Source organism: Macrobrachium nipponense, chromosome 1, assembly GCF_015104395.2.
Source record: "Macrobrachium nipponense isolate FS-2020 chromosome 1, ASM1510439v2, whole genome shotgun sequence".
NCBI classification, from domain to species: domain Eukaryota; kingdom Metazoa; phylum Arthropoda; class Malacostraca; order Decapoda; family Palaemonidae; genus Macrobrachium; species Macrobrachium nipponense.
In genome coordinates, this window is record NC_087200.1 from 92044097 (window position 1) to 92058685 (window position 14589).

A 14589-nucleotide genomic window follows, 5' to 3' on the forward strand; every position below is an offset into this window, starting at 1 on the left:
CCTGACCTACCTGTAGAGTGTGCCGCGAAATTCGAATTTCTATCGGGGACGATGGAGTCTATAGCTAAGTATATATCTGACAGGTAAGTTGAGTGCATAAAAATGACATTTTCATAATCAATTTTGATTATACTTACCCAGTAATTGCATAGCTAAGAGTTTCACTCGGCTGGCAATTAAAATTCCGAAAATCATGGGTCACGCTAATTTTTGTGTTCTGTTTTGGTTAGGTAACAATGCCCCGCCCACTTTTGGGGAAAGAGAGGAACAACTTTGCAAAGAGCTCAGTAGTTTATTTTATACCCATAAATAATAAACCCATGCTGGGGATGGGGGGCAGGCTCCGATCATGCAATTACTGGAAGTATAATTAAAACTTTGTTTTATGAAAATGTCATTTTTAATTATGTAACTTACCCAGTAATTACATAGCTGATTCCCACAATGAAGGAGGTGGGAAGCATGGATAGTTCTACCTTCATACATTAATGCATTCAGCTTTGAGAATATTAGTGAGACCTTTGTAGCAAAGGAAAATTCAGATGGCTACCAAAGTTAATTAAATTGCCCCTGCCCAGGACTCCGTATCAACAAATAACCCAAAAAAATTGTTACCTATACCCAAAACATACGCATAAAAACCACCACCCTCCTACCAAAGGACTAGAGGGTACTCCAGGTACTTCATACCTCTCAGGCTTCTCAGTCATATCAACACCTTATACCAAGGGGAATATAAGATTTAGGAAGGGTTGCTTCCTAAACTTCCTTTCCCAACACCACACCAGCCGAAAAAAACTGACACAGGGTACTGCATTCACCATGCACAGTTTCAATATCAAATTTATCAAAACCAGACTTACATTTCCAAAAGGCAGATTGTAATATTGTTGTGAGAGATAAATTTCTTTTCTATAATTTCATGAGCCTTTACCTTACATAGATGGAACACATCTTCCTGAAATGAGGAGTGCACTTCAAAGATGACATCCCTCAAGAAGAATGCGCTAGAGGATTCCTAAAACAATGGTCTGTATGGCTTCATAACTGAGCACCAGAGACTGTAAGAGTTGCCACAAATGTCTCGTTGGTTCCCAGGATTTCCGTCAAGACTGTTTATTGAAAACGAACGAGGTCATAGATTAACAGGGGACTGATTTTTGGCCATAAAAACCAAGGGAATAGAAGCAAACTGCACTCCCTTTGGAAAAACCTACACTTCTATCTGAAGCATGCACTTCGCTGACCCACTTTGCTGTCGCCAATGTAACCAGAAAAAGGGTCTTTCCAGTTAAGAGGCAAGTCTCGCAAAGAAATTGCATGCATGGATTCAAAACGAGGTCCGGACAACCACTTTACTATGTAATACAGTGGGCCATCACTTAGTTGCAGATCTGCAGTTGCGGGATTAGTTAGCCACGGGTTTTCCCTTGGACTGTTTCCAAGTCTATACCATAGGTATAAATTACAGCATTGCAGATTTATTTGTGGAGCATATGATGTTTATCGGTAGACTAAGCCTCGGCCACAGTGCGATAACCACCGACATACATGAAATGATTCACATTAAATAAACTGACAATAAGGGTAATAAAACCCTTTTTACATTATATATTAGTCATATCTTTATAATATATAGACTATTCAAGGAATAATTCCATATGAATGAAATCAGCCTTTAACTCTGAGTAGCAAGCGAACAAAATGTAAACACCAAGTTATATGGTTGCATTCACAGCAACCTTTGTTGCTCGGTAACCTTTCAATTTAGGATAACATTTATTTTTAATTAGAAATTCATTATCATTTTGGCAGAAAATAACTTCTCCACACAACACACTCATGCTAACACTAATTAAATTTTATTGTTGTTTTGCGGCTTAAAACTGGATCTCCATTAACTGAGTCCGCAGATAGCCGGGGACTGCCTGTAATGCTGAATCGGCTAACAAATGAAAATACTTCACCAACTGGGATGCACCAACAATCAGAACATCAAGAATTTCAAAATTAACTGCAGCTGACAACCATAATGTAGCCATCAGAAACAAACTGAGCTCTATGCCAAGTTGTTCCTCTCTATCCCCAAAAGTGGGTGGGGCACTGTTGCCTAGCCAAACCAAAACCGAAAAATTAGTGCGACCCACAAATTTCAGAATTTTAACCGACGAGTGAGTGAAACCCTTCGCTATATAATTACTGGGCAAGTTACATAATTAAAAATCGGTAGTAATGCAAGCGAAAACTGCAGGATCTACCATTTTCCTGTTTTGTATTTTTAGAGATGGTACTGCATTCTTCCTTCATTTTAGGAAAGATTTGCCCAAAAGCTTTAGTTGTTTTGACCTAGTTCCAGTATGATTTGCCACACATCAAGGCATCCCAGGAAAGGCAAATGGTTTTATGTTCTCCCTATACAAAGCATATTGTGCTTACTGAAAACAACAGTGCTCACCAAAGACTTGTCTGGACATGTCAATTACAGAATTTTTATGTGGTCAACACTTTTATTAATATTTCCTAGTCTCTTTCTTTACTGATGTAATAGGAGTCACCTCTCTCCACAGTTTACAGACAATTGAAAAGACTAGCAAAACCCTGTCAGTTAATCTCCTTTAGCAATTCAGTCTAGTACTTAGTATGTTTTAACAGATCTATATTCTACTTAATGAGCAACCGCCTGGACCAGACCTGTGACTATTAATAGTTGACCCAATGGTCTAGTTATAGTACTGATATTTATAAATAACCAACTGCAGACCTATCTATAACACTGCAAAAAAATTATGAACAGACTTCTATGCACTTTAATGTTGGTGTTCCTTCTCTTAAGATGCTGTGCATGATCCAATCTACCAACGGCACTAAAATATCCAATGAAGAAGTGAAAATGAAAAATATCATCATTCCAAAAACAACATGATCTACATACCGTGGACGCTCAGAACGTCTTGTGCGGTCTAATCTTCTATTACGATCTCGGTCTCTATCACTGTCATCATCACGGTCGTTGTCAATTGGTGAACGAGACCTGAAATGAGCAGACTCAATTTCACAATTTTTGAAAGTAAATTGTATTTTCCCTAACTATACATACCTGAGGTCCTTTACATAAGGGATTAATTTCAGCATAGGCTGGAATACGGACATTAAATTCTTGAACAAGGTGATTAGGAAGTAACTACCGTCTGGTAGGCGGGTAGGACCGCCTGCCTGGATGTAAACACTCCACTTTGCACTTCTGCCCAGGTTTCAGATTGAGGGGTGGCATGAGGTGGGCATTAATGTAAAGGACCTTAGGTTTGTATAGTTAGGAAAAATACAATTAATTTTCAAAAATCGTGATTTGTTCCAACATGATATACAAATCCTCGGTCCTTTACATATGGAAGAAGTGACTGGAGTTCTGCACACCTGGGCTATTCCTACTGGTCGTAAGAGCAAGGAGGACTGCCCTGCCTCTGACAACTTGATCGGAGATGGGTGCTGCATGATCAAGTCAGACTTCTAGGCCTTTTCAAAATGAGTGAGAAATCATAACCCATCCAAAAAAGGGCTGGGAAGAATATTTAGAGCCTGAGGCATTAATGCAGTTCTGGGAAGGGTTTGCATTATTGCCAGTCTCCTTCCTCCCCTAGTTAGAGGAAGGAGCAGGATTGCTTTTATGATTCTGATAAGAAAAATAGAAAGGAAGCTCAATGTGTAAGCTTACCGCATCAATCGCCCGACCAGCCAGTGTAAGTTTGAGTCCTATCCTCAACCTGAAGGAAGAGGAGTAGAAGGACGAGGAGGGGAAGGTGGGGAGGCCAGTCACTCGCATCCTTCTTACATCTTGAACCGTACACCATAGGCGAGATGCAACTTGTCCTCTTGAAGGAGCTGTGTAAGCAAACACAACCTGTGAGCATCCACCACCTGTCCAAGTCCTAGGAAAAGAGGTTTCAAGGACCTGTAGGCAGATCCGAAAGGTAGAAAGATATAAATATGGTCTCAATCAGACAAATTCTTCGGAGTGATGAAATGTACCCAGCCACTGGACGTATCCAACTGCAGAGAAGTCTCTCACGATGTCATTGGACACTTTTGCATTAGCAGTCAGTCGCTGTGGATAAAGGCATCGACACTCAATGATGGGTGTCGATCTTTCATAGGTACAGCAACACAACAATAGGACAAAGTAATGACTGATCTGGATCAACCAATACAGTCCACAGCGCAGATCACAAAAGGCTCGAAACCATGAACAGATGCCAACTGATTGCGCTGCCACGCAACCAAGACGTAGTCACAACATGACACCCGCCTTTTGAAGGGTTATGCTGAGAACAACCATAGAAATCGTCTATTGCGTTCGCCAATGACGTTGAGAGACAAGATGATGATTCTCATGAGGCATGTGCACATTAGACGAGAGCCTAAGTGCCTTCTAGAGACAGAGGTCCCTGTGATGGCAAGACAGAAGTTTCTCATCAGTAGTTGAATCTCAACCAAGGAGAAACAATACTATATTACTAATGAATGACTAAGGTGAATGTGGACCTACATCTCCACAGTTGAATAGAGAGAAGTAAACTCTCATGATTCTAATCATAGGAAAAGTCCTGTCAATGACACCAACCAGTGAAGACAGCTTTAATCCATGATGGAATGCATTCGGTTAGAACCATCGAGAGCAAAAAAGATTCACTTGAGCACCTGCATTTTAACAGAAATGGGAGGGAAGAAAACCCACCTGTTTGGCTATAATGCGAATGCTGTCGTGTTCTTGGGAAACAATACCACTAGTTATCTCAAAATCAAAACTGGTAACTCTTGGGAGGCCTGAAAGGCTGTTGAGTTTCATGTTAATTAAGAGAATGTACTTTTCGTCTCAGTCACATACCAGAAGAATTAACTTAAAAGATATACGCCTACTACTCGGACGATGCAACTGATATGACAATTTGTCCAAAATTGCATTTTTCCTAACTATACAAACACCTAAGGTCCTTTTACAATAGGAAGGTTACTAGCGGCAGCTGGATAGGTCGTAAGCTTTCGAACAAGGGGTTCGGTAGTTAACTGCTTGTTCGACAGTGCGCGCCCCGTGCGACTGGGAGGCGAAGAATCACTTTTGCTTTAGGCACAAGCAAAAACTGCAGAGTGAGGGGTGGCATGAGGTGGGACTATGTGTAAAAGGACCTCAGGTTTGTATAGTTAGGAAAAATGCAATTTTGGACAAATTGTCATTTGTTCCGACACGGGATACAACCTTTCGGTCCTTTTACAATAGGAAGACTCACTTCTTGGTGGGAGGAATCTGAGTCTTTTGTGAACAGACTGGGGTTCGCCCAACCTTGGAATGCCTACCTGGTCGTAAGAGTGAGGGAGGGATCCAAGCCTCTGTCCGATGATCGGGGTGTGCACCGCAAGATCAATGGTCAGACCTCTGGACCAAGTACTAAGAGAGAGGCAAGCATATCTCTTTGTACCAGCAAGCAAGAACAAGTTCCTGTTTGCAAGAGGCAACATAAAGTTATGGGTTTGTCTCTTGTTGGCATCCACTTCCCCCCCCTTGTAGAAGGAAGTGGTGGATATTCTGCTCCTATCCCTAGTGAAAGGGATAGGATGGGGCTCTGTCATATAGCTCACCTGCATCTTGTCCTTATCCAGCATGGTGACGACCGTATCCCTCTGCCCACAGGTAGAGGAGGAGAAAAAGATGGGAAGAGGAGCCAGTCACACTCTCATTCACTCATCCATTCTTACAGTCACACCAGGACTCGATGCTGTTTCAGCCTGCGAGGGTCTGGGTTAGCTACACAACGTGTTGAGCAGCCACCACGGGTCCCAAGGAAAAAGTATCCAAGGACCTGTGGGCAATATCCCGAAGGTAGAAGGAGGTGAAGGTAGTCTGGTTGGCCCAGACCCCTGCCTTCAGGACCTGTGCCACGGAGAAGTTCTTGCGGAACGCAAGGGAAGGACCAATGCTCCTGATTTCGTGGGCTCTCGGACAGAGCGTACGGATGTCGTCACTACCATCAGCCTCGTACGCTCTCCTGATCACCTCACGCAGCCAGAAAGAAAGAGTGTTCTTGGATACTTCTTTTTTGGTTACCCCAGTGCTAACGAAGAGGCGTCGACACTCAGGCCTGAGGTGTCGAGTTCTCCTCAGGTAGCGCCATAGTGCCCTCACAGGACAAAGCAGCATCTCATCCCCATCATTATCAGTGAAGTCCATTAGGGAGGGAATTGTGAAAGACTCGAACCTGTCGTCAGGGATTGACGGTTTCTGAGTCTTCGCAACGAAGTTCGGGACGAAATCGAGCGTCACAGATCCCCATCCCCTGGAGTGTCGTACGTCGAAGGATAGACCATGAAGTTCCCCTACTCTCTTCGCCGATGTGAGGGCCAGCATGAAGAGGGTCTTGAGGGTCAGATCCCTGTCTGACGACTCTCGGAGTGGCTCGAAGGGTCTTCGAGTCAAACTCCTAAGGACGAGTTCGAAATGTCCAATCCCCTCAGTTTCAGAATTAGTGCCAGGGCGGCTCTATATCCTTTCACTGTGGGGACTGAGAGGAGCTTCTCTCGGCGAAGAAATACGAGGAAATCCGCTACCTGCTGAAGAGTGGCTCCGAGAGGAGATAGACCCTGTCTCCAACACCAACCACAGAAGACGGTCCACTTCCCCTGGTACACAGCTGCAGAGGACTGACGGACGTTTCCAGACATCTCTGTTGCTACGCTACGAGAAAAGCCTCTCGTTCGCAAGAGATGGTGGATAACAGCCAGCCGTGAAGTTGTAGAGACTGGACTGCTCGGTGGTACCGTTCTACGTGTGGCTGGGCGAGAAGGTTGTGCCAATGGGGAATCTCTCTCGGTTCTCCTGCGAGAAGAGCCAGCAGGTCTGGATACCAAATGGCTGGAGCCACCAGGATCATCCTGAGATTCGGGGTGGTCAGCACTCGACTGATCACCTTGCGAATCAGGCTGAACGGGGGGAAAGGCATAGACGAACAGGTTGTCCCACAGGTGTTGAAGAGCGTCCTCTGCAGCTGCCCATGGGTCCGGCACGGCTGAAAAGAAAACCTGAAGTTTCCTGTTATGCCGGGTGGCGAACAGATCCACAACTGGTCGCCCCCACAGGTCGAAGAGCCTTTCCGCCACGTCCTGGTGTAGGGACCATTCGGTTCCTATCACCTGATCCTGATGGCTGAGCTTGTCTGCTACTACATTCCTCTTCCCTGGAATGCAGTGTGCTGACAGCTCTATTGAGTGAGCCGCGCTGACACTCTATTGAGTGAGCTGCGGCCCACTCGTGCACCTGCCGTGTCAACTGGTACAATGGGAGAGACACTAGGCCCCTGTTTGTTGACGTAAGCCACTACTGTGGTGTTGTCGCACATCAACACTACTTAGTGTCCCATCAAGTGGTCCTGGAACTCTTGGAGAGCGAGAAACGCTGCCTTGAGCTCTAGGACATTGATGTGAAGGTGCTTGTCGCAATCGTCCCACACTCCCGAAGTCAGCAACTCCTCCAGGTGTGCGCCCCATCCCTCGTTCGATGCGTCTGAGAACAGCAGCATCTCCGGGGGGGGGAGTGCATAGAGGCACTCCTCTTAAAGGTTCCTGTCGTGGAGCCACCAGGCTAGGTCCTGCCTTACCTCCAGCGTGAGGGACACGGGGAAGTATGGTGGGTCTGTCGCCTGTGACCAACTCTCCTTAGTCTCCACTGAAGAGACCGCAGGTGAAGACGCCCGTGAGGGACTAACTTCTCGAGTGATGACAGGTGGCCGATCACAACTTGCCATTGCTGAGCTGCCTGTTCCTGCCGAGACAGGAACTGGTTGGCTGCCTCCCTGAATCTGCTGATCCGCGAGTCTGCGGGGAAGACTCGCCCTGCTTAGGTTTGAGATCGGACTTCTTGAAGTTCACCATGATCCCCAGATCACGGCAAAACTTCAGTAGTCGATCCCTGTCCTGCAGCAACTGCGAGCGGGAGCTCGCCAGGACTAGCCATTCGTCGAGATACCTCAGAAGACATATCCCGTGCGAATGGGCCCAAGCAGACACCAGAGTGAACACTCGCGTGAACACCTGTGGGGCGGTTGAGAGACCGAAGCAAAGTGCCCTGAATTGGTACACCGTCCCATCGAGGATGAAGCGGAGGTACTTTCTGGAGGATTGATGGACGGGTATTTGAAAATACACGTCCTTCAGATCCACTGAAAGCATGAAATCGTTCTCCCTGATGGATACAGCCGTCTCCATCGTGAACCAAGTCTGGCGAACGAATCGGTTCAGGGGAGAGAGATCTATCACCAGGCGCCAGCCCCCCGTAGACTTTTCCACCAGGAAAAGACGGCTGTAGAAGCCCGGTGACTGATCCATGACGATCTCTACAGCTCGTTTGCTCAGCATGGACTCGATCTCCTATCGCCACGTCCTTCAATGAACCTGGAACGTAAGTCTGCAGTTGGACCGGGTTGGAGGTGAGGGGTGGCCGAGATTCGAAGGGTAATAGATATCCCTTCTGAAGGACATCTACTATCCAGGTCTTGGCGCCGTAGCGCTGCCAAGTTGCCCAATGGCTCACCAGGCACCCCCCCCACTTCCGGCAGCAGGTGAGGGGGAACGCCATCCCTAGTGTTTTCCCCCTTTCTTCGACTTCTTCCCTGACCCCCCTCGTGAGAAGGATGGCTGGGAGGAGGGCTGGTTACGGGCCCCCTTAGCAGAAGTCGAAGAAGACAGAGTCTTTCCTCGGGGCTTCGACGAGGCTATCGTCTTAGCAGCCAAGGAAGCACCAGCCGAGCTCTTGGGCTTGGCCGCAGTTCGAGGCTGCCCAGAAGCCTTTGAAACTGCCTGGTGAATAAGACGGTCTGTCCACCACAGCGTCCACCATCTCTCCAGGGAAGAGAGAGGAGGAACTCCGTACCGGTCCATTGCGAAGGCCCAACGCCGCCTCATGCCCAGCCGCCCTGGATACTCGAGTAAGGACTGTGTCCCTACGGCGAAGTACCAGGTTGGCCCACAGGTTTGCCGTCTGGTGGGCGAGGAAGGAGATGGCTCTTCCTCCAGACTGACAGAGTCTCCTGAGAGACGAATCTTCTTCGGGGGAAATTCCCCCGGAGTTGGCTGCGACCTTAGACACTGTGAGGGACCACAGGTCTATCCAGGAGACGGCCTGGAAAGCTGCCATAGCGGTAGATTCCAGGCCCAGTGCCTCTTGCTGCGAGAACCAGAGGTTCTCAGACAGGAGCTGCTGCAGACAAACACCCAGAGTTAGCCTGGCTAACTCTGGGTTTACCTGTTTGGGTGGCATTGGATCCTCTGAAGGCACGTAAAAACGGCGCTGTCGCAGTAGAGGAGGTGGAAGCAGCTTGTTCGATCTGCTTGACCTGAGAGAGCCTTCTTGTCCGGAGACGAGAGACTCTACCTGGTTCAAGACAGAATCGGCAAGCTCCGATCGTGGCAACCCCACCGTCGGTTTGGGTTCCCTCTTCGGGCCCCAAAATGACTCGAGCCGGGACGTGGGCTCTGAAGGTGGGAGCGGCGACCCTTCCCCGAGGTCGTTGTGCTGACGAATCAGCGCAATAACCTCAGCAAAGTTCCTCTGGATCTCGGGAGTCACTGCATCTTGTGGAGTAGGACTGTCAAGTCCCTCGAACAAGAGCACATCCCGAGACCCTCCCCCTTCAGGAGGGGGAACGGCGACAGACCCCTCTCGGTCTCCTCCTGTCACTTGCGCGTACATCCTGGTCGATCCGAGGACCGTGCCTGGCACGTACGGTGTCATGACGGGATCGTGTGGGGCGCACCCCTCACGATCACTCTGCAATGCCTCGCTCTTCCCGGTGTAACCCGAGGAAGTTGAAGGCACGGGAGAGGCAGACCTGACGCTCCCCCCTCGCTCACTGGCAGAACCACGCTCCCCCCTCGCTCACTGGCAGAACCAGTGGGCTTGGAAGACTGCAGGCGATCACCAACCCGCGGTGGTGATCGAGCTGCAGGCCTAGTCGAGACGTCTCCCTTGGGAGAACGGCTGGACCGAGAACAGCGGCCCCGATCTCGTGTGTCAGAGGAGCTACTGCTGGTTGCCGTACCTATACGTTCCCTGTGGGAGCGACGGTCAGGCGACCTGCAGAGACCACTGTCATGGTGAGACCGGTGCTTGTCCTCACGGCGCGTCGAACTGGCGCCGGCGATCGGGGGGACCTCTTCCCAGCCTCAGCCCGTGGCCGGTCAGAGACCGTCACGTCAACCCGGGTAGCCAGCTGGTCGCCGCGAGAGCGAGAGCTGGCCTGGTGAGAGTTGCCTGAGCGGCTGTCACCAGCCTTTCGCTCCGTGCCGTGAACCTGGCACCGAGCGAGCTCTGGCGTCTGGTTCTTGGCTGTACGGTCACCGGTAGGCGACCCGTACACCCAGTAACTCTCGCGAACGAGAGGCCGAGACGGAACCTGATGCAGCGGCAGAGCCCCTGACATCAGGCGAGGAAATACCGGTGTTAGCCGATACCCCTCTGGTCCCCGTAGTCTTCTTCCTTGCGGAAGAGACGGGCCCCACTCCTGAAGGAGCAGGAGGACCAGCAGAAGAACCCCGTCCCACCGGAGTGAGACGGGCCCTGAGAAGCTCCCGAAGGAGACTTCTTAGGAGGGGAGGAGGCAACCCTCTTCTTCTTCGGCTGTGAAGCCTTAGAAGTAGAAGGGGGAGAGGCAGCAGATGACGACGACGAAGAAGACGACGACAACACCTTCCTCTTCTTCTTCGTCAGCTTCCTCAGGACAGACGTTAAATCTACCATCCAGGGCGGAGCCGGGGCTGCTGTTGCCGAAGCAACAGGGCCGGGACGCACCTGTCTGGATAGACCAACATCTGGAACAGCAACGCCACGAGCAGGAACGATATCGGCAGGTGCAGACATCTCAGGAACAGCAGGAACATCGGGAACGGTCGGCATCGTCTGGACAGGTATGGCAGTCGGTACAGGTATCAAACAGGAGGTTGAGCCAGCGTCAGCGACATCCTAGGTATTGGCGGCAGGTCCAGGGGCGAGCTCTTGGGGCAGCGGAAGTCTGACCGAGGCAGCACGGCAAACCTGGGCGGGCGGCACCCCCCCCCCCCCCCCCCCCCCAGTACGGCGATCGGACCCTGCACTGAGGTTGTAGGAGACACTGACACAGCATGTGGAAAGTACACCAGGTGAGGGGGAGCGGCGTACCCTGGAGTTGACAGGGTGGTAGTCGTATTGGTCACCGTTGCATGCATGACCGCACCAGACCCAGCCAAATGGTAAAGCAGCCCTTGGACACTAGGCACGCCCTGCATCCCAAAGACACCCACACCTGACCAAGGTCATCCCTCGCAGCAGAAGCACCTGTGGAACCATCAGTCAGGTGATTAGGAGGGTTTCTACCTGCGTGAGGGGGGATGAGGCCCACCCCGAACGGACAGAAGACCCCGAGTACAGTTGGACGTCGGGGTACAGAGCGCCCTCCTCCACACTCAACATATCGGGTGAGGAGAAGGACCTGGATACCCCCTCCGAAGGAGAAGGTGCCATACGTGGGAGCTGAGCAGGGGGCAGGAAAGACGACGAAGTATCCGTCACCAAAGGAGTCGCGGGAGAGCTTTCCGACGACTCCTTTGCAGGTCTTCGCTTCTTCCTGCCCTCATACAAGCCCCACTGCACCTCCGACCAATTTCACAAACATTACAAGGCTCGGTGCGAGAGCATTCGCGCCCCCGACACCAAGCACACAACACATGAGGATCTATTTCTGGGAAACTGCGGAATTTCCCGCACTTACGCCCTTCAGTCCCAGGGCACAGTCGCCGGATAATCAGAGGGCGCGGTGAATCCATGATCCTTCACTTCCTAATTCAATAATATGAAAAGAAAAGAAAAAAAAAAAAAAAAATGGAACATGATTGTACTTACAATTCAGTTTCACTAGACATACAGAAAGAGAAAACACAACCATGCGAAAGCACAAACGACGATGAAGCGGGCAGAGAGCGATGATACACACGTCCACACGCCAGCAGGCCGAAAGCAAAAGTGATTCTTCTCCTCCCAGTCGCGCGACGCACGCACTGTCGGACAAGCAGTTAACTACCGAACCCCTTGTTCGAAAGCTTACGACCTATCCAGCTGCCGCTAGTAACCTTCCTATTGTAAAAGGACTGAAAGGTTTGTATCCCGTGTCGGAACAAATCATCGTTGCCACATTAGTGGAGCTTAACACATACACCGATGCATTATTATAAACTGTTTCCATGAATTCTAGTTGTCATAGTAATGCAATACTCATAAAATTGCTTTAATATTTATGTATATATACTTTTAATACATCGGCTGATTTCACCAATTTCCACGTTTTGTGTAAGTCTTATACCCAGTTTGGAGGGTGAAAACATACCAATTGGCAACAGAGACAGACAGACAGACAGACAGACAGAGAGAGAGAGAGAGAGAGAGAGAGAGAGAGGTGAAAGAAGGAAGGACAGGGGTGGCGGTGTAGGGTTGGGGGGGAAGGGTAGGTGGAGCTTTTTACGCGTGTTCGTATCCATTTCAGGATAATGGAGTTTTTGTCTCTTGGTACAAGGACAAGTGTCGTTATTCTTTGCGATTAGTGATTCACGATACCCTTATAAATTACGGCACTGGGTGTAATGCACTAAAGCACAATCTCGCACTGATATGAGTGTTCATTACAGAAACATTGCCAAAAACGTGCTTGCACTGTCTCTGAAACCCATAGTAGGTATTCTGTTTAGTTGTCAATCAAGTTTTTTGTAATAAAGTATTTTTTACAAGCTAGCTATTGTATAAATATGTTATTGTCATGATACAATAAAGTTTGTTCATACTTACCTGGCAGATATATATATAGCTGTATTCTCCGAAGTCCGACAGAATTTCAAAACTCCCGGCACATGCAGTGGTCGGCCAGGTGGTTAGTACCCATTCCCGCCGCTGGGAGGCGGATATCAGGAACCATTCCCATTTTCTAATCAGATTTTTCACACCACTGTCCCCTGAGGGGAGTTGGGTGGGTACTTAATTATATATATCTGCCAGGTAAGTATGAACAAACTTTATTGTATCATGACAATAACATTTTGTTCAAGCTGAATCCCACCATTGGAGGTGGGAAGGGACAGAATAGAAGGATTTTAGGAACAAATTACATGCAGATGATTGACATCTTCGGTCCTTACCCGGTTAGCATAGCTGGACTTCATGATACGGTCACTCACGTCTGCTTCTGCTTTACTAGAGTCTCCAGCAAGGTAGTGACCTATGTAGCTGGTGAGTTCTAGATGATCTGTCAACGGGGGCGTGACCACAATGTGACTAGACCATATTGACCATACTATGAGGGCAACTAAGTTAAAAACCACCACCTGACCTAACCTATCGAAGTTAGTCCCATAATTCTAGGCTAAAGAAAGGGAAAGCGCCTCAAGCGACCAACCCTTCAACCAATAAACCTACACACCATATTAAAAGCAACACCTATCCTTTTCTATAGGATAGAATTCATGCTGCTTCCTGCCCCCAACAACATTTCTGCGGATGTGTATGGTCCTAGCGACTCGCAGTTCTCATATGCCGTCTTCACATCCCGCAGGTAATGTGAAGCGAACACAGAGTTGCTTCGCCAAAAAGTAGCACTAAGGATATCGCTGAGTGCCATATTCTTTTGAAACGCCATTGAGGTTGCGACAGCTCTCACCTCATGGGCTTTTATTTTCAAAAGTTTCAGATCACCATCTGGGCAGGACGCATGGGCCTCCCTGATGGTACTTCGTAAAAAGAATGCCAGTGCATTCTTCGACATAGGAAAGTCGGGTCTCTTAATAGAGCACCATAGATTTTCAGAAGGACCCCGACAGTCTTTAGTCTTTTGCAAATAAAATTTGAGAGCCCTGACAGGGCACAGGACTCTCTCTGGCTCTTGTCCGATGAACTCTGCTAACCCTTGATTTCAAAGGTCTTCGGCCAGGGGTTAGATGGGTTTTCATTCTTCGCTAAGAAGTTAGGATTCAGGGAGCACACTGCACTGTGTCCTCTGAAACCCACATATTTACTCATTGCTTGAATTTTCACTTACCCTTTTTTGTTTTTCCGTGGCAGAGCAGTTTAGGAAATCGCCTTTCTTGTAGTGTCTTTCAACGAGGCAGCATGCAAGGTTCAAACGGAGCCGACATCAAGAACCTTAGAACTACGTCAAGGTTCCAAATGATCTCAAAAGATCGTGAAGGTCTTTATCATTTGTCTGTGACGGAAGACAGCTGACAGCATACTCTTATATCCTTTTATTGTGGGCACTGCAAGTCTGTCCACATTTCTCAAATGCAGGAGAAACTCAGCGATTTGATTCACAGAGGTCGTGGAGGAGGAAATACCTTTCTTCCTACACCACCTCCTGAAGACAGCCCACTTCGATTGATAAACCGCTTGAGAGGAAGCTCTTCTCGCATTGGCAATAGCCTTTGCCACTGGTCTTGAAAAACCTCTCGCTCTGGCCAACTTCTTGATAGTCTGAACGCAGTCAGACTCAGAGCGGAGAGGTTTCTGTGGTACCTCTCGAAGTGGGGCTGTCT

General features: G+C 48.7%; 1 protein-coding gene across 1 annotated transcript in view; it reads right to left on the reverse strand.

Annotated features, from left to right (window-relative positions):
* The window catches only part of LOC135219463 (myelin expression factor 2-like), a 159697-nt gene that overhangs the window by 132101 nt on the left and 13007 nt on the right, over positions 1-14589 (reverse strand). The window contains 1 exon segment of the mRNA XM_064256258.1: positions 2933-3031. Coding sequence (XP_064112328.1) covers positions 2933-3031 — 99 coding nt within the window.